Source organism: Manis pentadactyla, chromosome X (genome assembly GCF_030020395.1).
Source record: "Manis pentadactyla isolate mManPen7 chromosome X, mManPen7.hap1, whole genome shotgun sequence".
Classification (NCBI taxonomy): Eukaryota; Metazoa; Chordata; class Mammalia; order Pholidota; family Manidae; genus Manis; species Manis pentadactyla.
The window spans coordinates 111820703-111845019 of record NC_080038.1 but is presented as its reverse complement, the minus strand read 5'-3'; the positions used below and the strand labels follow the sequence as shown (position 1 = coordinate 111845019).

Genomic DNA, 24317 nt, shown 5'->3' with positions numbered 1-24317 from the left:
CCAAACGGCCCAGAAAAGGCCTCCCAATCCAATTTTGATGAGAGATTGAATATAGTATAAAAATGACCCTTTTTTCCAAAAAGAGATCCCTGCCTTTTAGAATAATACTAACTGAACACATAATCCAAAAAGTAAAAAGACTTAATGGGGAAAATAAAAATTTTGTAGTGGCTGTTATGTTAAATATAATACACGCTCTGGTCCAGATTCCTACGACTTTCTGAGCTCCAGCTAATGGTTGTCATCATTCTCTCTTAAGCTTTTAAATTATCAGTAGCTCAAAACTGCAGTGGAGTGGGCTCTCCATTCATCTTTTACAAAGAACAAAAGCATATTTCTTTCTTGAAATAAAAACCTCAACTGAATTCAGAGCAAGATTTTCTTAAACAGAAAGGAAATGTGACTACATTTAGTATCCTATTATGCATAACAAAGAAATAATAGAATGCAATTTATAATTCCATCAATTTTCTAATAATGTGTAGTTGTCCTGCTAGATAGTTGTGTTCAGGACGATGCAATAATCCATTTAAGCACATTTATTCAGTGACCTTATGAGCAGCTACACAGGGAAGGAATAATTTAATTGACAAAAGTAAAACATTACTTCGGGACTGTTGGTAGAAAAATAGATGCAAATACTTAAAAATTTTTTAAATATTAATTTTTTTTTTAATATTTAGAGGCAAAATAAAAATTTTTGTTAAAAAAATACAGGCATTGAGGGTCAGGTTAATGTTCCAGTTCGTTGAAGAATGCTGTTGGTATTTTAATAGGCATTGCATTGAATCTGTAGATTGCTTTAGGCAGGATGGCCATTTTGACAATATTAATTCTTCCTAGCCAAGAGGATGGGGTGAGTTTCCATTTGATAGTGTTCTCTTCAATTTCTCTTAAGAGTGTCTTGTAGTTTCAGGGTATAGGTCTTTCACTTCCTTGGTTAGCTTTATTCCAAGGTATTTTATTCTTTTTGATGCAATTGTGAAGGGAATTGTTTCCCTGATTTCTCTTTTTGCTAGTTCATCGTTGGTGTATAGGAAAGCAACAGATTTCTGTGTATTAAAAAACTCATCTTCGAAGTGAAATAAAACAAGGCATGCCTACATATACACTCCTACACGCATGCACATACGCACAGATATATTCATATAATTACACTGGCTTTGTTGTTCATACCGATGCTCATTGAAATGTGTCCTGGGATCAATCGTCCCTCCTCGGGTAGCTCAATTAGAGGCTGAAGAAAGAACAAGGTCTCCTGTGCAGTTTAGACGTGAGCAGCCTCACTAACCGGAACGATCGACCGATCCGCTGCTCCACCGGCTTCTTTATGCCGATACACACATCCTGTCCCTCTGGGAAACCGCCTACTTCCGGGGAGGGATTGTGTGGAAGTACCCGGAACTGTTTGCAAGGTGCCGGCAGCCCGGCCGCTGAGAGCTTCTTCAGCTACGGAGCCGCCCGTTTCTCCTGCAGTTTCGGACAACGAGCGGCAGTGATGACTCCGGTGTCTGGTTCGCGCAGGCCGGAGCGGGAGGCCTCGGGCTTCGGGGGGAAACGTCGCAGTTCGTCGAGGAGCCCCAGGCCCAGTAAAGCCGCCCGCTCCCCGCGGGGCCGCCGCTCGCGCTCGCGCTCACGTTCTTGCTCTCGGTCGGGAGACCGGAGTGGCCTCAGCCAAGGCTCCCGAAACCAGTCCTATCGCTCCCGCTCGCGGTCACGCTCTCGAGAGCGGCCCTCTGCGCCACGGGGCACCCCCTTCGCTTCTGCCTCCTCGTCCGCCCATTACGGCGGCTACTCGCGCCCCTACGGGGGCGACCAGCCGTGGCCTAGCCTTCTGGACAAGGAAAGGGAGGAGAGCCTGCGGCGGAAGTGAGTGACACGGGCGCACCTTCGCTGTGAGGAGCCCACCTGCCTTCGGAGTCCGCTTCATCTTTCATCTTTCTAACTATTGGCATTTCGCGCTCTCTGCCTGCCTTGTGCCCATTTTCTTCCCTTCCTTCAGTCTACCCACGACAACGCCTTATTTGCCCTTTTCTTCCCTTAGACTTTCACCCACCCTAGGGCCCCATCATTCAGTGCCCTGTTCTCTCCCTACTCTCTTCTGCCTCCTTACTTGTAGCAGACATGGCCAAGAGCCAGACCTGCTTGGTTGTGCCATAATTCGCGATCATGTTTTTATGCCCCACGAGTTCGTGGAAAGGAGGAGCACTATTTAATCGATCATAAAATTAACAGTGCCTAGCAACTTGTTGAAAGGTCAGACAAATTTGAGATATCAGGATATGTAAGTGGCAATATTTTTTTAGCGAGTTGGGAAAGACTGAGATAAGGGGTTTAAATTGGAGGGGAGAAAAGCCTCTGAGAGAAGATGATTGAATGTAGAAAATCTGATCTGCTGAACTGTAGGTTAGCCTAAATTGAGAAAGGTCTTGTTGAGATCAGCCTTCATTGAGAAAGACCTTGTCAGTCTTGACTATGAAAAATGAGGTCAGGGTGTTCAGGTCTCCTATAAGGAGAGTGAGTACTGGAGTGGAAAAACGGATAGACTAAGAAGCAGAAAGGAAAAGGGTTATAATTATTGCTGTGTAAGTCTTAATATCTAAAGCTTATTTGAGTGTTAAATTGTCAGGCACTGTAGTAAGTGCTTTTACATGTACTATGTGTTAAAAAAAAAAAAAAGAAATCTAAAAGTATTACAGGCATTGAGGGTCAGGTTAATGTTCCAGTAGCTGGGAGATGTCTTCATGAATCTTTTCCCTCCAGAAGTGGGAAGTAATAAAGCATAGTGATGAGGAGGACAGGCTCCAGAATTAGATTGCCCAAGTTTGAATCAGTGCTTTACTACTTAATAGTATTAAGTTACTTAACCCCTCTGGGCTGAATTGCTTAACCACTTAAAAAGGGATAAAATGAGCACAAAGTCTGTCAGAGCTATTGTAATGATTTAGGGCCTGGAACATAATAAATAGTCCTTAAGTGTTAACTGTTAGGGTTTGGTGCATGGGAGCAGAAAAAGTAAAAAGAGGGCTGAGTTAGGTTTGGAGACCTCTCCGAACAACATTTTTCAGGAAGTTACCCCCCAGGCTGTGTCAACCAAAAAGCCACCAGCTTCTTAAGGGACAATCCTCACCAAACGATGTTCGGAACCTCTCAGGTGAAATTTGCATTTGTACATTTAATATATATAAGATAAGTAATTTATCTTAACAGTACAGATAAAGCCAGGTGGCAGCAGGGATGAGACCTTGACTGCTTGCTCTTTACTGCCTGTCAGGCATTCTTCCCCCGGTATGCATGTCCCAGGTTCAGGTTTTTAAGTATGTCCCCTTATAGACTGTTTCCTCAAGGGGGAAACCTGAGTCTAACTGTGTGATTATACCACCTTTTCCCATGAATAAAGAAGTAAAAACTAGTTAATTCAAACAATCAAACCAAAATAAAGTACATTTATTTTGTAAAGGTGTTTTTTAAACAAATAGAGTCACAAGCAGCTAAACTTTGTGGAATTGAGCCCTAGTTTTTGGTGTTTGTTTACTAAGAGAGATAGCAAAAATTAAGAGAAGAAATAACAAATAAAACGAGAAAAATTTTCCATGTCCTCCAAGAGCGGATAGAGAATGTATTCCTTTTCCAAAAAGGAATTAGGGAAAACAGAGAAAACAAACCCTGTATCCCGGTGAGTACAATTTTTGTTAAAAAGTTTCTTTCATTTTCAGTGCTCCCTTAATTTTATACTTCTAATGCTTTATTTTTTAGCTATCTTTCCTTTAATTCCTGAATTTCTTTAAGTGGAATGTTTGACCAAATCACAAGTAGAGACTTCTCTTTACTCTCATGAATGTGTATAAGCAAATGAAGTTACTTCCAAATGTAAAACTGTTTCTGTCGCATACTGCAGAAGATGAAATGGGCAATTAGGAGCTCTGCCGTCATGCAGCAGAAGGGACACACTTGACAGCCTCCCAGGCTCTTTGTAGTCTGTCCCATTTGACAATACTATCAAAACATCAAATTCTCTGAGTTTACATTTACACCAAGTTTTTATTAATTTAAAGTTTAAAATGTAAAGGGAAAATAGGACTTAACTGGACTTCTTTGAATTTGATGATATATTTAGTAAGCAGAACTTAGGCCATGGAGTTATAATTTACACACCTATATCTTCTAGGAGATTAAGTGAGAGAGAGAGGATTGGAGAATTGGGAGCTCCTGAAGTATGGGGACTTTCTCCAAAGAATCCAGAACCAGAGTAAGTGATTAAAAGTTTTTTGTAATAAATCCCACTTGGTCATGATGAATGATCTTTCCAATGTATTTTTAAATTCAGTTTGCTGATATTTCTTGTTGAGGATTTTTGCATCTATGTTCACTAGGGATATTGGTCTGTAACTTTTTTGTAGTGTCTTTGTCTGGTTTTGGTATCAAGGTTGTGCTGGCCTCATAGAATGAATGTGGACGCTTTCCTTCCTCAAGTTTTTGGAATACTTTGAGGATAGGTGTTAACTCTCTAAATGTTTGGTAGAATTCTCCTATGAAGCCATCTGGTTCTTTGTTTCTTGGGAGTTTTTTGATTACCAGTTCAATTTCGTTACTAGTAATTGGTCTGTTCGGATTTTCTTTTTCTTCCTGGTTCAGACTTGGAAGATTGCATGTTTCTAGGAATTTATCCATTCCTTCTTGATTGCCCAATTTGCTGGCATATAATTTTATAGTAATCTCTTATAACCATTTGTACTTTTGTGGTGTCAGTTGTAACTTCTCTTCCTTCATTTCTGATTTTGAGTCCTCTCTCTTTTCTTGATGAACCTAGCTAAAAGTTTATCAATTTTGTTTATCTTTTCAAAGAACCAGCTCTTAGTTTCATTGATTTTTTTTTTTTTTTGGTGTTGTTTTCTAGTCTCTTAGTTCATTTATTTCTACTTTGAGCTTTCCTTTTTTCTTCCCTTTACTAACTTTGGGTGATCTTTTTCTTTCTAATTCAGTTAGGTGTAAGGTTAGATTGTTTATTTGAGATTTTTCTTGTTTCTTGAGGTAGGACTGTATTGCTATTCCCTCTTAGAACCGTTATTTTTGCATCCCAAAGATTTTGAACCGTTGTGTTACTGTCTTCATTATTCTACAAGTATTTTTTAATTTCCTGTGATATTTTCTTTGATCCATTGGTTGTTTAGTAACATGCTGTTTAGCTTCCATCTGTTTGTGTTTTTTCCAATTTTTCTCCTTGTAATTGATTTCTAGTTCCATACCATCATGGTCAGAAAATTTTCAGTCTTCCTAAGTTTATTTCAGTGATTTTTCGATTTTTAAAAATTTATTGAGACTGGTTTTGTGGCCTAACACGTGATTTGTCCTGGAGACTGTTCCATGTGCATTTGAGAAGAATGTGTGTGCTGCTGTTTTAGATGTAATGTTCTGTATATGTTAAGTCCGTTTGGTCGAATGTGTTGTTCAAAGCCATTGTTTCCTTACCGATTTTCTGTCTGGATGATCTGTCTATTGATGTAAATGGGGTGTGAAAGTCCCCTACTATTACTGTATTACTGTCAGATTCTTCCTTTATGCCTGTTAATATTTATATATTTAGCTACCCCTATGTTGGATTCCTAGGTATTTACAGTTATTATAACCTCTTCTTAGATCGGCCCCCTTATCGTTATGTAATGCCCTTCTTTGTCCCTTGTTACAGTCTTTGTTTCAAAGTCTGTTTTGTCTGATGTAAGTCTTGCTACCTCAGCTTTACACATTCAGATTGAAAGTTCTATCACTTCAGCACCTTCACATTTAGTCTGTTTTGTGTCTTTAGGTTTGAAGTGAGTCTCTTGTAAGCAGCATATAGATAGGTCTTGTTTTTTGTCCATTCAGTCACCCAGTGTCTTTTGCTTGGAGCATTTAGTCCATTTACATTGGAAGTAATTACTTGTAGGTGCGTACTAATTGCCATTGTTTTTGTAGTTCTTCTTTCTTCTTTTCTTCTCTTGCTCTCTTCCCTTGTGATTTGATGGCTTTCTTTAGTGTTATGTTTGTGTTCCTTCTCTTTATTTTAGTTTATCTATTATAGGTATTTGGTTTGTTGTTACCATGAGGTTCATATATAACATCGTATGTATAGAGCTGTCTATTGTAAGGTGATAGTCCCTTAAGTTCCAACACATTCTAAATGCACTACAAATTTACTTGCCCCACCCCACCCATGTTTTATGTATTTGGTGTCATATTTTACATCTTATTATTTTGTGTGTCTCTTAAGTAATTACTGTAGATATAATTAACTCAACTACTTTTAACCTTCGTACTAGCTTTGTAGGTGGTTGATGCACTATTTTTACTATATGTTTACCTTTGCCATTGTGATTTTCCTTTCATAATTTTTTCTGTTTCTAGGTATGGCCTTTTCTTTTCCATTACATAAGTCCCTTTAACATTTTTTAAAGGGCTGGTTTGGTGTTGATGAGCTCCTTTAGCTCTTACTTGTCTGGGAAACTCCCTATTTCTCCTTCAATACTGAGTGAGAACCTTGCTGGGTAGAATATTGTTGGATGTAAATTTTTTTTCAGTGCATTGAATGTATCATGCCACTCCTTTCTGGCCTGTAAAGTTTCTGCTGAGAATTCAGCTCATTCAAGAAATAACAAGTATTGGTGAGGATGTGGAGAAATGGGAACCCTCCTACACTGCTGGTGGGAATATAAATTGGTGCAGCCATTGTGGAAAGCAGTATGGAGGTTCCTCAAAAGACTAAAAATAGAAATACCATACGACTCAGTAATTCCACTTCTAGGACTTTACCTGAAAAAAATCACAACCTCTGATTCAAAAAGATAGATGCACCCCATGTTTGTTTCATGTTATTTACAGTAGCCAAGATATGGAAGTAACCTAAGTGTCAGTCAGTAGATGAATGGATAAAGAAGATATGGTACACATATAAATGGAATATTACTCAGACCATAAAAAAGAAAGAAATCCTTCCATTTGCAACAACATGGATGGACTTAGAGGGTATTATGCTAAGTGAAATAAGCCAGGCAGAAAAAGATGCCATATGATTTCACTTGTATGTGGACTCTAAAAACCAAACAAAGGAAGCGAAACAATAGACTCTGAGACACTGAGAAGTGACTTGTGGTTACCATGGGGGAAAGATTGGGGGCGGGGTGGGGGTGTGAAATATGTGGGGGGAGATAAAGAGACACAAAATCAGGGATGAAAGTATAGCATAGAGAATATAGTCAATTCTGTAACATTTCTGTGTTGACAGATAGTAATCACACTAGTTGGGGTGAGGATTTAATGATGTGTATAACTGTTGAATCACTGTATTGTATACTTGAAACCATTGTGATATTGTATGTCAACTATGCAGCAAAGTACATCCAAAAATTTTTTTTTACTTAGTTCATAGTGTTTTTGGGGGTACACTTACGTGTAACTAGTTGTTTTTCTCTTACTGCTTTTAAGGTTCTCTATCTTCAACTGTTTACATGTTGATTATAGTGTGTGGCGGTGTGAGTCACTTTTGGTCCATCTTATTTAGGACTCTCTTTGCTTCCTGGACTTGGGTATCTCCTTCATCAAGTTTGGAAAGCCTTTAGACATTATTTCTTCATGTAGGTTTTCTGTTTCTTTCATTCTTCTCCTGAAACCCTGATAATATGAATGTTAGTATGTTTGATGTCCCAAAGGTCCCTTAAGCTTAATATCCTCATTTAAAAAATTTTTTTCTTTTTCCTGGTTCACTACTGTACCTTTCAGATCACTGAGCCATTCTTCTGCATCATTTAATCTGCTGTTGATAACCCTCTTAATTAAAAAAAATCTTTTTTATTGACGTATCGTCGACACACTAGTTTCAGGTGTAGAGCATAGTGATTTGACGTTTATATACATTACAAAATGCTCACCGTGATAAGTGTTGTTACCATCTGTCACCATACAAATGTATTACAATATTATTGGCTGTATTCCCCATGATTTATTTATTTTGTAACTGGAAATTTGTACTTCTTAATCCCCTTCATTTATTTCACTTTCCCCACTCCCCACCCCTCTGGCAGCCACCAGTTTGTTCTCTGTATTTATGAGTCTGTTTCTAGGTTTGTTGTTTGTTTGTTTGTTTCTTAGATTCCACGTGTAAGTGAAATCATATGGTATTTGTGTTTCTGTGTCTGACTTATTCCACCTAGCATAATACCCTCTGGGTCCATCCATGATGTCCCAAATAGCAAGATTTCATTCTCTTTTATGGCTGAGTTATATTCCTTTGTGTATATGTGCCACATCTTTATCCATTCATCTATCGATGGACACTTAGGTTGGTTCCGTATCTTGGCTATTGTAAATAATGTTGCAATAACCATATAGGTTCATGTACATTTTCAAATTAATGTTTTCATTTTTCTCGGGTCAATACAGAAGTGGAATTACTGGATTGTATGATATTGCTGTTTTTAATTTTTTGAGTAATCTCCATGCTGTTTTCCACAGCGGCTGCACCATTTTGCATTCCCGCCAACAGTACACAAGAGTTCCCTTTTCTCCGCATCCTTGCCAACACTTGCTGTTTCTTGTCTTTTGGATAGTGGCCCTTCTGACAGGTGTGAGGTGATAGCTCAGTGTAGTTGTGATTTGCATTTCCCTGATGACTAGTGATGTGGAGCATCTTTTCATGTGTTTGTTGGCCAACTAAATAGACAGAAAAATGTCTATTCAGTTCCACCAATACATTGGATATTTACCCCTTATTGGATTTATCAGTTGCAAATATATTTTCCCATACAGCATACATATATATATATATGTGTGTGTGTGTGTGTGTGTGTGTGTGTGTGTGTGCGCTCTAATATAAATATCCTCTCTAATGTGTTTTTCATTTTAGTTACTCTTTAGCTCTGAATGTTTTTTTTAAATGTGTTTTTTTATCTCTTTATTGAAGTTCTCACTGTGTCCATCCATTCTCCTTCTGAGTTTGGTGAGCATCTTTATGACCATTACTTTGAACTCATCTCGTGGATTGCTTATCCTCTGTTTCATTCAGTTCTTTTTCTGAGGTTTTGTCTTACCTTCCCTTTGGAGTATACTCATTTCTTCATTTTGTCTGATTCTTTGTCTTTGTTTCTATGTATTAGGTAGATCGGTTATATTTCCTGGTCTTAAAGGAGTGGCTTTATGCAGAAGATATCCTATGGGGCCCGCCAGTGCAGACCTCCCTGGTCACTTGAGTCAGGTGGCACAGGGGAGTCCCCTGTGTCAGCTGCGTACACCCTCCTGTTCTGCCTGGGTCACAGCTGGTGTAGACATGTGCTGACGCACAGGGCTGTACCCTGGTCCACTGTCTGCTAGGCCTGACTGTGAGTGCTACAACATGCTGGGGTGTGGGGCTGGCACCTGGCCCATCTGCAGTTGCTGCAGCCCACTGGTGGGCAGGGTTGGCCTTCAGTGCAACCGGCTGTGAGGCCCATCTGCAATAGCTACTGGCACTGGTGTGTGGGGCAGGCCTCTGGTGTGTGGGTGGCTGCGAGGTCCAGCTATGAATGTTGCAGGTGTTCTAGTGTGCAGGGCTGATACTCTGGGGTGGGAACACTTAGCCACTTAGCGGCTGTACTGGTGCTGGCCAGGGTCGTCCACCTGGTGTGGCAGGGTGAAGAGCTAATTGGGAGGAGTGCCAGGGCAGGCAGGTTAGTGGGACGAGTCTGCAGGGGAACACCAAGGACATGCAAGCCGTTCCAGTACAGTCGATGGAGAGGTCAGAAATGGCACCTGCCAGCACCAGGCCAGCTAGGTAGAAGGGAAGTGAGAAGAAAATGGTGTCCCATCAACCTTTCCATCCCCGGAGAAAATTCCAACAGATCCCTGCCCTGCTAGCACATGTCCCAAAATTAGCCAATAGGTCTCTTTCATGTGTAACCCAGGCACTTTTCAAAATGCTGCCTCTGCACTGAGACTCGGAGCAAGGGACATTGTATGCACACCATTTAAGAGTGGAGTCTCAAGTTTCTTTCTGCCCTCTGGGTATCCCAGACATAAGTCCTATTGGTTTTCAAAGCCAGACATTATGGGTGCTCATCTTCCCAGTGTGGGTCCACCAGGCTGTTGGGCTTGGACCTCTTGTTCCTCAGAGAGGGTCTCTGTGGTCATGGTATCCCTCCTCCTTGTGGGTCACCACCCCAGGGGTGTGCATTCTGACTAGACCATGTCTCTATTCCTCCTACCTGTCGCACTGTGGCTTTCTCTTTATGTCCTTAGTCGTGTAAGGTCTGTTCTGCTAGTCGTCTGTTTTTTCTCAGGGATAGTAGCTCTACAGGTAGTTGAAGATTTTGGTGTGTCCATGGAAGGAAATAGGCTCACAATATTCGTATTCTGCCATGTTGATCCCCTCTCCTATGCAACATTTTCTTCATTCATTCATCCACCAGTGGACGCTTCTGTTGTTCCCATATCTTAGCTATTGTAAATAATGCTGCTGTGAACATGGGGGTGCATATATCTTTTCAAGTTTGTGTTTTGTTTTCTTCAGATAAATACCTGGAAGTGGAATTGCTGGACTATATAGTAGTTCTATTTTTAATTTTTAAGGAACCTCCATACTGTTTTCCAGAGTGGCTGTACCAATTTACATTCCCACCAACAGTGCATGAGGGTTTCCTTTTCTCCACATTCTCACCAACACTTGTTACTTCTTGGGTTTTTGGTAATAGCTCTTCTAACAGGTGTGAGATGTTATCTGCATTTCCCTGATAGTTACTGAAGTTCAGCATCTTCTCGTGTACCTGTTTGCCATCTGTGTATCTTCTTTGGGAAAATGTCTATTCAGATCCTCTGCTCATTTTTTAATTGGATTGCCTGGTTTTTTGCTATTGCTATTTTTTCTTATTGAAGTGTAGTTGATAGACAATATTACATTGGTTTCAGGCATAAAACATCGTGATTCAAAAATTAAATACATTACTAAATGCTCACTCTGATCAGCTGTCACACAAAGATACTACACTATTATTGACTATATTCCCTATCCTGTACTTTTATCCTTGTGATTAGTTTATTTTTGTGTTCTACTACTGAATTGTATGAGTTCCTTATATATTTTGGATATTAACCCCTTATCAGATTCATGATTTGCAAATAACTTCTCCCAATGTATTGTCATTGTTGATGGTTTCCTTTGCTGTGAAGAAGTTTTTAGCTTGATACGGTCCCAGTTGCTTATTTTTGCTTTCTCTGCTTTTGCTTTTGGTGTGTCAGATTTAAAATCATCTCCAAGACCTGTGTCAAGGAACTAACCACCTGTGTTTCCTTCTGGGAGTTTTGTGGTTTTAGGTCTTAAATTCAAGTCTTTAATCCATTTTGAATAATGTTTGCGTATGGTGTGAGATAGTGGTCCATTTTCATTCTTTTGCATGTGGCTGTCCAGTTTTCCCAGTACCATTTACTGAAAAGACTGTCCTTCCCGATTGTATATTCTTGCCTCCTTTGTTGTAAACGAATTGACCGTATATGAGTAGGTTTTTTTCTGAGCTCTCTATTCTATTTCGAGAGGCATTTCTTTAAATGAATATGCTGATATGGTTTTGTTCAGATGATTTTCCTATATCAAATTATCTGAAGGCCTAATGCTTTCTCTTTTTCCTAATTTTTTTTCTCTTTGGTGCTATTCATAAGGTTCTTCCCTCTCTTCCCTTTCTGTGTCATCTTTAGGCTGAGTTGATACAGTGAGTTTGACAAGTAAACTTGTCATTTGTGACAGGGTGATAAAGCATTATTATCTAAAGTTATTCCTATAGAAGCCTTTGGAAAACACTCACAGAATCTGCACTCGAAGAATTAGAGTTGGAAGGAGCCCTAAAAATAATTTCTAGGCAATACCTGTATTATTCCAGATGTGATCTTCAGAGGAAAAGATTATATGCTATAGAAATTCCCTTTTAAATTATTGTAGAATTTTAATAACGCTCATTTTCATAATGTTTTACAACAGAATGAAATCTTCTGTTGTAGTTTGTCAGGTGCTTCGTGCTCTGGGGAGACAGACAGGTGCTGCTCTGCCGTGTGGCCTTTGCACACAGAGAGTACAGTTGGGAAGTCCTCCCGCAGCCTTCTGGACTCCAGTTCTTTGACTTTCCTTGTGGTTCATGACCTTTACCCGGTGGTTTCTTCTGAAAATACTAATCTTATGTGCTGCTTTCAGTAAGTAGCACTTTGTAACCTCTAAAGCATTATGCAATGTAAACGATTATTATATTATTATGAAGGTGGTAGATCTTTGAACTGTACAATTGTAAATGCAGTCCAGTGTTTGCTTTTAATGCTTCTCAATCAATTTGTTCCTGAAAATTGTCAAGTCTGTACTTTATACTCCATTTCATCACTTTTCTGATGCTTATAACTGTTTTCTTTAAATTCAGCTCTGATGAACATACACCAGTAGAGGATGAAGAGCCAAAGAAAAGTACCACTTCATCTTCTACCTCAGGAGGTATTCTTTAAATACAGAGCTTTTCTTTATTGAGGAGTTACAAAATACATTTATAAATAGTTGAACATTAGACTTTGCTTTTACTCAAATTGCCTGTCATCTACTCCTTTTCAGTATTTCAAATATAATAAAATTGATACTCAGAAATTCTTCTTTAGAAGTTAGTTTTTTATTTCTGTTTTATGTAGAAGAAAAGAAGAAGAAGAAGAAATCCAGTCGTTCAAAAGAAAGGTCCAAGAAAAGGAGAAAGAAAAAATCATCTAAAAGAAAGCACAAGAAGTATTCTGACGATAGTGACAGTGACTCTGATTCTGAAACAGACTCCAGTGGTAAGAAAGGCAGCATCATTCTGCAAACCTTGCTTCAAACCAAGTTGTACTTCTTAAAGCTTATTTTAGAAGAAGGTTCTTAAAAACAACAATAAGGGACAAGAGTTTCTGAGCACTCGCTCACTGTGCCAGCCACCCTGCTAAGTGCTTGATATTCGTTACTGCTGTTCAGTCCACACAGTGGTAACTGTAGGATACATCTCAGAGATGGGAAATGGAGGCACAGAACAGGTTCTAAGTACCACACTCAGGGACACACAGTTGGGATTCACGCCTAAGCATAATGGCTCCAGATTGGTTGTGTGTAATCGCACAAGGCATGTGGCACCGGAGCAAGTTGGGGTTGGGTTATGAGACGTGTGGTGCTGAACCAAACCATACAGGCTGCATCTGCCCAGCGGAGCAGCTCTTCTGTGAAATTCTCACACTCAGTGGGCACCTTTGTGCCGTTTTCAAAAAGGCACATCATATAAGACCCCTTCCCAGCAGCTGATTATGAAAGACACCTCCTGTGGGGTGGCACATCACAAAAAGCCACCCTTTTGTGCCCTCTCCTGGCTGATGCTGGACCAGAGGGTGCCTCCACTGGGGACACATGACACAAAGGTGCTCCTTCCTCTGATGTCACCAGGGTTTCCTGGCCGCCCTTGTCACTTTCCTTCCTCCCCGCCGGAAGACCGAACTTTTTTAAAGCACAAATCTGAGCAGGTCAGTCCCCTACTTAAAGTCCTTCAGGAGCTCTCCATAGCCGTCAGGGTGGAGTTGGGCCCTGACCGATGCCTCAGTAATCACATAGACCTGGGTCTCTCTCTTGCAGCATCGTGTAGCCTGAGAACTACTTTCTGTCTCCTCAATATTCGATAGCCTTTCTCTTGATTCTGTTACTTGGTACAGGGAGTCTGTCTGCCCACGTACGACACCAGACCCTCCCTGCATGTGGCTTGGCTTACTCATCTTGGCAATGGGTGTGCGTTGCTTTTGTAAAAAAACTGATTTTTAAAAGAACTAGCTTAAGAATCACCTTTTCCTGGGCAACCATTCCTCAATCACCCTCCCCAAATCAGCCTGCTTTCGAGACTCCTCTATGTGCCCAGAGCACCCAAGGTTTAACATTTGTTAGCATTTTGCCATATTTGTTTCAAGTGTGAGTTTTTTGTGGAGATATTCAAAGTAAATTACAAATATCACTGTACCATCCTAAGTATTTCTGTACACACCTCTAAAAAACAAGGACATTTCCTACTTAATCACAATACTATTATCTCATACAATAAAATTAATAATAACGCCCTATATCACTGAAAACTTAGTGTGACTTTAATTCTGTGTCCCCAATGCCTAGCACATTTCGTGATGAGTAGCAATAAATGTTTGAATTAATTTCTATGTGTCAACAAATAGGGTAATAGGATATTTATCTGCTCAAAAGTTTTGGGGTTTTAGAGTTTAATTTTTTTTAACTATAATGTGGTTTAATGTGCAGATGAAGATGCAAAAAGGAGAGCAAAGAAAGCCAAGAAAAAGGAAAAGAAGAAGAAACACAAATCGTCAGTTTTTTCCTTCAATTTTTATTATGAGAAGTTCAAATATATATAAAATTATATAAGATATCAAAGAAAATAATATGATGATCCCCCATGTAACTATCCCCCAGCTTGATAATTATCAACTCATGGGACGTCTCCACTGCCCCCATTATTTTGAAACCAATCCCAGATTATCATTTCATCCGTAAACCAGCATGTTTCTCTAAAAGATAGACATTCTTTTTTTAAGAAAACCATAACCACAGTACTATTATCATGCCTGAAATATTTAACAGTAATTTGTCAGTTCTCCGTTTTTTGTCCAGTTTATTCAAATCAGGATCCAAATTGCAGTTGGTTGATGTATCTTGTACATCTCTTTAAATCAATAGGTTCCCCTTCCCTTTTTGTTCCTGCACTTTATTCACTGAAGAAACCAAATCATTTACCTTAGAATTTCCTGCAGTATGGATTTTGCTGATTGTACTCTTATAGTGTCCTTTTAACACGTTCTCTGTCTTTTGTGTTTCCTATAGATTGACAGTTAGGTCTAGAGACTTGATGAGGTTCAGATGTGAGCTTTTGGCAGCAATACCTTTTAGGTGGTATTGTATACTTCTGTCAGGAGGAAAATCATGTCTGGTTGTCTCTTTTTGTCATATTAACAGCCATTGATGGTCATTACCTAAGTGGGATTGCAAAATGGTGGTGGTCTAGTTCTGGCTTGCATTCTTCATTTATTGGGTAGCATAATTCTATAAGAGGAACCTACCCTCGGCTATTTGGTTACCTTGAAATATAGTTTATTTGAGAATTAGGCTTGGGCTTGATTAATGATTGTGCATTGAGTCCCCTATACGGAATTTTATTGTTGTTAACAACCATTTGATCAATAAATGTGAGAGATAAGATAGGTAATTGGCTAGTAAATCAAATTGAGTTATGCTGAATTGTAACCATATGAAACTATTTTTTAATAATGACTGTAATTAGAACTATGGCATTGCTGATATATTTATATTTAATATAGTGCCTCAGAGCTATGTAGTAGAACCTGTATTTATGATCTAAAAATCAAACAAACTAGAATTAACATTGGGTTCATTTCACCAAATTTGTCCCACTTACTTTACCTTGAATATAAGTTGTTTAATATAGTTTTAACCTACTTAAAAAAAAAAAAAGAAGAAATATAGTTTATATAAGAAGGGCAGGATACTGGCTTACTTCAAAATTTTTTTTTGTTTTATGAGTTTTCAAAATAACGATTTGGGTTTTTTCAATATCATTATGAACACACATTTGATATATTTTTAAGCTATTACACTTAAAATTATTGATGCTCAAATTGGTAAAAGCTGTTTTTTAAACACTTTATTTGTATTATCTTTCTGTAACGTGAAAATTGTATTTCATTTGTCCCTGTAGGGATATTTTTAATAGGGAAACATGATTTAGTTAAATAAGTTAGAAAAATTTTTTAATCAAAATTGTTTAACAAGTTTGAATAAGATGAGAATTTAAATCATTTTAATCAGTCTTTTCATTGCCTTGAAAAAATGAGATGGCCTTTAACATGGGAATATTAAGTCAATTTGTATCAAATTATAATCATTACAGGAAGAAATACAAGAAAAAGAAATCGAAGAAGAGCAGAAAAGATTCCAGTGATTCAAGCTCTAAAGATTCTCAAGAAGAGTTTCTGGAGTATCCCTGGAAAGATCGATCAAGTAGGTGCTTCTGATAGACCCAGATTCAAAACCCAGAAAGCATACTAACTGAGTAATCAAAGTGTGAGTATGTTTCTGAACATCTTTCATGCAGAGCCTGAAGAACCCTCAGATTTAATTGGCCCAGAGGCTCCAAAAACACTTGCCTCACAAGATGATAAACCTTTGAAGTAAGTAACAGTGTATTTATAACATCTAAAGTACCTTCCCAAAAGTACCTTCCCCAAGGTAACCACCTAACTTACCTTTCTGAGCTTACCTCCTTCTACTCCTTTATTTATATCCCAGGTTCCAACTGAGCAGAACTAAAATTTCCCTGTATTTATTGTTCACTTTCCCACATTATGCCTTGTTCCCCTTATTTCTTCTCCCAACATGCCTTCCCTTCTATTCCCGGCCCCTGGTTTCTTTGCTGCCTCCAATCTTGTCCTGTTAAAATCCTTACCTTTCTTCAAAGCCCTTTTCAAAAGGAGGGGGCATGTGCAGATTCCCAGTACCTTTCCTCCACAAGTAGGTGTGATTCCTATCCCTCTTTAATCCTGTAGTCTTCACAGCATTTTCTATTTCTTTTGTGCAGTGTATTGTATATTCTATTTTGTGTTGCTGTTAATATCCTTATTAATATGTAAATTCCACAAGAACAGAGATTACTTTTGTGTTACAAGCTTTGAGTTTAATAGGTATTCAAGAAGTGTTCAATGAATTAAATGAAGGGATGGTAGTTTTTAAAGTCCCCTTGAATGAACGTTAATAGATAGTTGTTATTATATAGCATTATTATTGGTTATAAGTCTAAAAAGTATGTAGATTTGAGATATATTTTTTCTTGAAGTATAGTTGATTCACAATATTATGTTGGTTTCAAGTATACAGCACAGTACTTCAGGTGTTATACACATTATTAAATCCGAACTCCAACTAGTGCAGTTACTATCTCTCAACATAGGAAGATGTTACAAAATCATTGACTATATTCTCCATGCTGCACTTCCATCCCAATGACCTACTTACTTTATGATTGAGATTTTTGTGCCCCTTTCTCTCTCTCACCCACCCCAACCCTTCCCCCATGGTAACCACCAGTCACTTAGCTCTATGTCTCTGAGTCTATTGTTTTGTATTGTTTTTAGATACCACAAATAAGTCATATGGTATTTGTTTTTCTCTGCCTGGCTTATTTGACCATGTTGTCGCAAATGGCCGGGTTTCTTTCTTTTTTTTTATGGCTGAATAATATTACATTGTCTGTATGTACCACAGCTTCTTTGTTCATTCATCTGTTGATGGACACTTTGATTGCTTCCAGGGATATATTATTTCTTTACTTTTTTTTTTTTTTTAAGGGAAAAGGAATTCGCTAGAGGCAGAAGCCATACACTCAAGGTCTGTAGGGATAAATTGATCCATGATTGTAAACCATGAATCTGTACTCACTACCATAGTTCTTTTGTTCTTCCAAAGTATGTCTGTATTTCTGGATAGTTATATAGGTCACAGTGCAATGTTCACTAATTAAAGTAAAGTGATATTGGTTTTCCCAGCATGCTGCCACTCAGCAACAGTTATTCCTACTGTTTTGTGAGAGAAAGTGGGGTTTTTTTGTGTAGAAGATCACCTTTTTGTAATGAACCTTTTCTGAATTCTGAATTACTTTGTAGCTATGGCCATGCCCTGCTACCTGGTGAAGGTGCAGCTATGGCTGAATATGTAAAAGCTGGAAAACGTATCCCGCGAAGAGGTGAAATTGGCTTGACAAGTGAAGAGATTGCATCATTTGAGCGCTCGGGCTATGTAATGAGTGGTAGCAGGTATGTTCTTGCCATTGAGGTCAGTTTCCATGATTAGATCTTTTCCTCTTTCTTACTTCCAGAATTATATTTTGGTGACGGATTTTCATTAAGTGACCATTCCAAATGAAAAGTAGAACATAGATATTAGTTTAGTATTGGTTTTATTGTTACAGACGTGGTTGTCTAAAATTCCAAATATGTATGTACCTCTGCCTCGAACTCAGCTGTATCTCCAGCTTCAAGGAATCAGTCTTTCCAGTGTCCTTTCCTAGTTTGTCTTTTAGTTTAGACAGTTTATCCTCTGAGGATATAGTTAAATTCAGGTATTTGTCACTGCCCTGTGAGGAATGTGGCATTCTGGTAGTTAGGAAAGCATTTTCGTAAGTCAGTGTTCCTGTTTTCTGAGTTTGCCTCCAGTTCTCTGTGGAGTCAGAGAACATGGACCCTGTAGTTGTCTGTGGACACTGAGACTGGAGAGCAGAAAATGGTAATGACAGACATCAGATTCAGCAATGGGGAAATGAATATAAAGTTATGGAAGAAAAAGCAAAGTACCAGGAGGAACAGGAAGAATGAACTGATGGGGCATCAGGACCAAAATCAAACTGAATTTTGGATTTTTAAAATTTTTATGAGCTTTTAAAGTAGGTAAATATTTTTAAATGACATGGGAGGCAAATGTGTGCAGAACCCCTGGAGCACCTCCAGAATCTTGGAATTCTGAGGAACAACATTTGAAAATGTTACATCTGAGTTGCAGCACAGTAGGATAAGAAAAATAAATTAGAGGCATAAGGATTGGAAAGGAGGATATAACACTCATTTTTTTGTGAAAATGATTTTTTGCATAGAAAAATGATTTTACGTAAAAAGTATGAATTTTTTCATAGACACATCCTAAAGAATCTTCAGATGAATTATAAATAATAGAAGGGAGTAACAAATGGTTGGGTATAAGGATAAGGTTATCCAACGCAAAAATCGGCTGCATTTCTGTGCACCAGCAAACAACTAGAAAATGTAATTAAGTCAAAAGAAAACATTTATAATAGGATCAGAGAATATGAAGGATTTAGGAATAAACCTTAACAAAAGACGTCCAATGCCTCTGTAGGGAAAACTATAAAGCACTGTTAAGAGACATTAAAGAAGACCTAAATCAATGGAGAGGTACCTTGTCCCTGGATAGGAAGGCAATATTGTAAGTTCTTTCCAAGTTGATCTGTTGGTTCAGTGCAGTTCTAATCAAAATCACAGAGTTTTTCATGAAACTTAATAAGATGGCTCTAAAATTGATACGTCAGACCAGAGAGTCAAAAAGATTGGCCAGGTCACTTCTGAAGAAGAATAGGAAGATGAGATTTGCCCTACCAGACATGAGGATCTATTATGAAACATGGCACTTTAGAAAGCAGGGAGGGAACAAATGAATTGTTCAGTGGGATAAAATGCAGAGCCCAGAGGCAGAGCCATACGTGTATGGAACATCGTTGTATGAAAGAGATGGCGTGTCAGATCAGTGGGGAAAGAAAGGTATATTCAGTAAGTGGAGGAGGAAAAAACGGTTATCCACATGGAAAACAAAGTAGAACCCTCACCAAAATCAGTACAGCTGAAGGACTTAAATGTCAAAACAACTGTAACACTCTTAGTATGAAATATGAGCAGATATCTATTAGATCTTGGGGTGGGAAAGCATTTCTTAAGGAAGACAATAAAACATATACTGATCAAAATAAAATGTTGATGAATTTACCTACGTTAAAAATAAGAACTTTGTTCATCAAAAGACATCTTAAGTAAAAAGATGAGTTCCAAGCTAGGATAACGTCTTGCAGTACACACAACTGATAAAGAGTTAGTACTGAGAATCTTTAAAGAATACCTGTAAATAACTCAAAAGAAGAATGAGAGAAAGACACAAACAGGCATTCGATAGACGAAGAAATATATATGGCCTACACATATACAAAAAATACTCATTATCATGGCAAATGAAGATCAAGAGCATACCGATGTACCGTTTTACACCCATTTGATAGACAAAAAGTCAGACAATACCAAGCATTTGAGAGGATGTGGATCTACAGGATCTCTTAATATTGCTAATGTTGGTATAAATTGGTACAGTCATTTTGGAAAACAGTGTGACATTGTCTTGGGAAGTTGAGCATTCATATGCTTTCTGACCCAGCAACTCCATACCTAGAAACTCAGGAGAAAATCTTTCCCATGTACTAGGAGATGTGAGCATAGGTGTTTATTACAGCGTCGTTCACGTAGCACTTCTTGTTCCAAATAAACTGCCCTGCTCACTGTACCCTGAGCAACCTGAATGCATTGTCATCTCTTTAGCTCTCCATCCTGTCACTCCCCGAGCTTCACACTAACTTAAAATGATTTTCCCCTCTTGCCCTTACTTGGTTTTCTCTATTTTCCTAGACATAGCTAAAGCTTCATTTTGAACTGGTTGTGTAGGATTGAGTTACATACACAGTTGACCCTTGAACAGTGCGGGAGTTGGGGTACCAATCCCCATGCAGTCGAAAATTATATAACTTTTGATGCCCGAAAAACTTTATATGAGTAGCCTACTGTTGCCCGGAAGCCTTACTGATAGCATAAACACATATTTTGTGTGTTATGCATATTATATACTGTTGTATTCTTAACAATAAAATCAGCTAAAGGAAAGAAAGTGTTCTTTCAAATTGTTACAAATCTACAAAAAACTTTTAAGTATATTTATTGAAAATAATCTGCATATAAGTGGACCTTCAAATCCATGTTGTTCAAGCGTCAACTGTACATTAAGGAGGAGGCAAGTTTTCATGAAATTTTCCCTCCAAATCAGTAGGCCTTTTGAAGGTAATGTAATGGTTTCCCTCTGCCTCTGCCCTTATACTTCCTTATTTGGCCCTTGTGCTAAATCTCTTCTTCTTTCTTTTTTCTGAGCTACTACTGGATTCTAAGAAAGTTAAATCCATTCATAAAACTCACCAGAAACTCAGCTATCGATTTAGACTTGGTTCATTTGGTTATGTGATAAATTAGAACCTTGAAGAAGTTCCAGCTGATCATCAGCTTAAGTCTTTCATCTGTCCTACTATTAATTCCACAAAGGCAAATGCTACATATCATCTAGAAAGTTTAATCATTTGCCCATTTCTGATTGTTCTACTGGGAACAACAGAAATAGACTTATGCCTGTAGTATCTGAAATTAATAACATTCCTGATGTTGACAGAGCATCAGAAATCGTTATTTGAATACTAGAAATGAATCAAAGGATGCATCAGTTGGTAAAACAAATAAATGATCTTTTAAAAATTGAACCCATAACAAGAACAGTTTCTATTTGTCAGCTTTCAAAATAGACCACCCTTTATTAAAAAAGGATTAGTGTGGAAGTACCATGCGGATAATTACTGAGAAATTAAGCCAAAAATAAAATTATCTCCAGGCATCGCCGGATGGAGGCTGTGCGACTGCGGAAAGAAAACCAGATCTATAGTGCTGATGAGAAGAGAGCCCTGGCATCCTTTAACCAAGAAGAGAGGCGAAAGAGAGAAAACAAGATTCTGGCCAGTTTTCGAGAGATGATATACAGAAAAACTAAAGGGAAAGATAACAAATAAGGATTTTCTAATTGTTCAGCAGACATTTTTAACAACAAGAAAGAAAGTGTGGGATACACACACACACACACAAATATATACACAAACAGATTACTGTGATCTGAAAGCTTTCAGTGCTACTGTGCCTTCTATTTAATTCCTTCAGTCCTTCAGTAAGAAGCTGCTCATTGATAGAACTTTAGCAAGTTCCTTGGGTTATTTTGGATTGCCCATAATAACTTTCTGGCTTAAAAATCCAGATTATGAATGAAATCGTACTGGGGGAGGTGAAATTGAGAGAAAGTGTCCGTGAGAGAGAAACTTTACTCTCACACCATGGGACAGTACTACTATTAGCTCCATAGGATGCCCACCCTCACCCCCACCCCAACTGCACTCATGGGAAATTATTATTCCTGTACGTTGACTATGTTATAAATGGACTTGTAGAAATATACAGGAGGCCACTTTTGTCAACAGAATGAAGGCATTGCTGAAAAAAGCAAATCTGGAATTTGAAAATTGACTTGTGTAATACCATATATAGTCTGCTCTGGAAATTATGTATGTTGGTTTTAGTCCCTACCTCCACCCCCAAACCAACAAACAAACCAAAAAGCAAACTAACCCGTAGACTTATTGAGTTGAAAATGTGAACATTAGTTCTTAAAATTCTTACTAGGTTACTTAAAAATGGTTTTCAAATATAAACTATTGGGACTACTGTTGTGCCAATGTAAGGTACATTATTTCCACCTAAGCTGTGCTTAAGTCACTGTTTGAATACTGGAAACGATCGACAGTGAACTGTGATCACGTTTTGTAAGGATGAAGCTACAATGATGTTGAACATATTTTAAGTCTGTCTGTTATGTAATAAGCGTATTTCATTTCAAGCATTATTAAACCTTTCAGTTTATTTTTTGTATCCGTCACGGTTTAATCTTTTATACTTTGTATAGAACCCCCTCACCTTATCACTTTTTTATGGCTGCTGTTGACTTAAATTTGGGAGAAAGGGAAAATGCTGGAACTATGAAATTGTGATCTGTTTCCATCCTTTATTTGTTCAACTTGAGTTGGTAGATCACAAGAATGAAAAGGGAGGAGGACAGTGGAAGTTTTGGCTGTTTGTGTTAAGATTGTTTTGAGTTGTCTTATTATTATGTGCCTAGGATAAATTTAAATTACCTGAGTGATGGGGAAATTCGGACACTGCTGTTATAAAATACCCTCCTTTTGTAATAGTTCAATGTGGTTTTTTTCAAAGTTTTAAAATACAGCAGTCATATTTCAAAGTATAGGTCAAAAGTTTTACTGGTTGACATATGTTGTAGGGAAATGTCTACCTTTAATCCACAACTAATGAACTAAAAACCCAGTTGGCATGTAATAACACTTAGGACCCCTGAATTTGAAGTGATTTCTATTTATCATTGTTGCTGCCTAGCCTCATAAATCTCTCATTTCCAAAAGTTAGAAGAAAACTAGGCCCCAAATTTATGAATCGTAATCCATCTAGTTCCCTGTGTAATAAAACCTAAACTTATAATCGCTACTTAAAAATTTTGTTCTATAAGAACATAGTTTTTTTGTTAAGGATTCCTGGGGACTGAATGAGTTTGTTCTCTTTCAGTAAGCAAGGTAGTTTATATGCAACAACTTCATGATATATGAATATTGTGGATTTTCAGTGGATTCTCCTATGTCCTCCACAGAGGAGATGCTTGTTGAGTCAGTGAAAATGTATTATTTCAGAACTTTTAACATTTCTTTCATCAGGGTTTGTTCAGCAAAGATCTGTCAAAGAATAGCTTTGGGAGCACATTCTTTGGGAAAGAGGAAGGAAGAGTAAAAGGGCTGACAGTAAGTATTTTCAGTTAGGAGAGTTACTGCTTGGAACTGTTCAGTCATCTGAGCCAGAAGTCAAATTAGGAGGGCTGTTGTATTTGAAATATATTTTTTGTTCTCCAAAGAGACGTATCTTGTTTTCCACCCCCTCACCTGTTGCTCTAATAATATTTTCCCTACTTTTGTATTTACTGTACAAATGTAACAGTTAAAAAAAGAAGAAAGAAAGATTACCCACAGTCTCACCACATCAATTGTCTTTGGTATTCTGTGTTCCCTTCCAGTGCTGGTCTACATAAATATATATTCTGACATGCCCGCAAGTAACTGCTTGTAATGTAATTTAGTCTTTGGTGTTTTAAAACTTTGCAGCCAGGCAAGGCAGCCTCACAGGGATGGCAGGGACAAGTGACGATCTGTGCGAAGATGGAAAGAAGACAAAAATAAGTAAGGGTGGCGACTGAACCTTCCCAGTTTCATTGCCTCCAATCCTCAAGTCACCTTGCTGCCGTCACAGTGTGGTGCTGCGGTGTGAGGCAGCATGGCCCACTTCAGTTTCAGAAAGTATTGTTGAACAGTGAGGCTGAGCTTGCAATAAATGGAAGGGGTCTGTGAGTAGGGAAACCCTTCAGACTGGTTGTATTAAGAGCTATAGAACTGTCGCCATTTTTCTTTTCCCCAGCTATTCCCGTAAAGAGACGTGTCTGGGCTGGAGAATTAGGCTCAAATGGGGGAACAAGCAGCCAAGTACCATTTCAGTTTGGTCTGATAGGTAAATTTTAGTAACTGTCTAAGCTCAGTTTCTGTTCTCTAAGGCTGAGTGATACAGACAGTGATGGTAAAAACCTTGTAGAAAGCAGAAAACAACTTACTGGTTACTCTGCTAATGTGGCAGAAGTTGCCAAATGGAAAGTGAATGAATACAAAAAAACACAGCTGGTTAATGTGCCACAAGTTTTATTATTCAATAAATATTCTGTGGTTTGATGTACTGTATTGTATTTT

At 38.2% G+C, this 24317-nt stretch overlaps 1 protein-coding gene across 1 annotated transcript; it reads left to right on the top strand.

The window, feature by feature from the left end:
* The first annotated feature begins 1290 nt into the window (after positions 1 to 1290).
* On the top strand, positions 1291 to 24299 carry LOC130681951 (NF-kappa-B-activating protein-like). The gene is made up of 9 exons (XM_057495835.1): positions 1291 to 1869; positions 4169 to 4249; positions 12399 to 12469; positions 12658 to 12798; positions 14282 to 14345; positions 15945 to 16054; positions 16149 to 16224; positions 17713 to 17862; positions 21308 to 24299. Exons 1-9 carry the CDS (start codon positions 1331 to 1333, stop codon positions 21480 to 21482), a joined length of 1407 nt encoding a protein of 468 aa, XP_057351818.1. The 5' UTR covers positions 1291 to 1330; the 3' UTR covers positions 21483 to 24299.
* Positions 24300 to 24317: the final 18 nt, after the last annotated feature.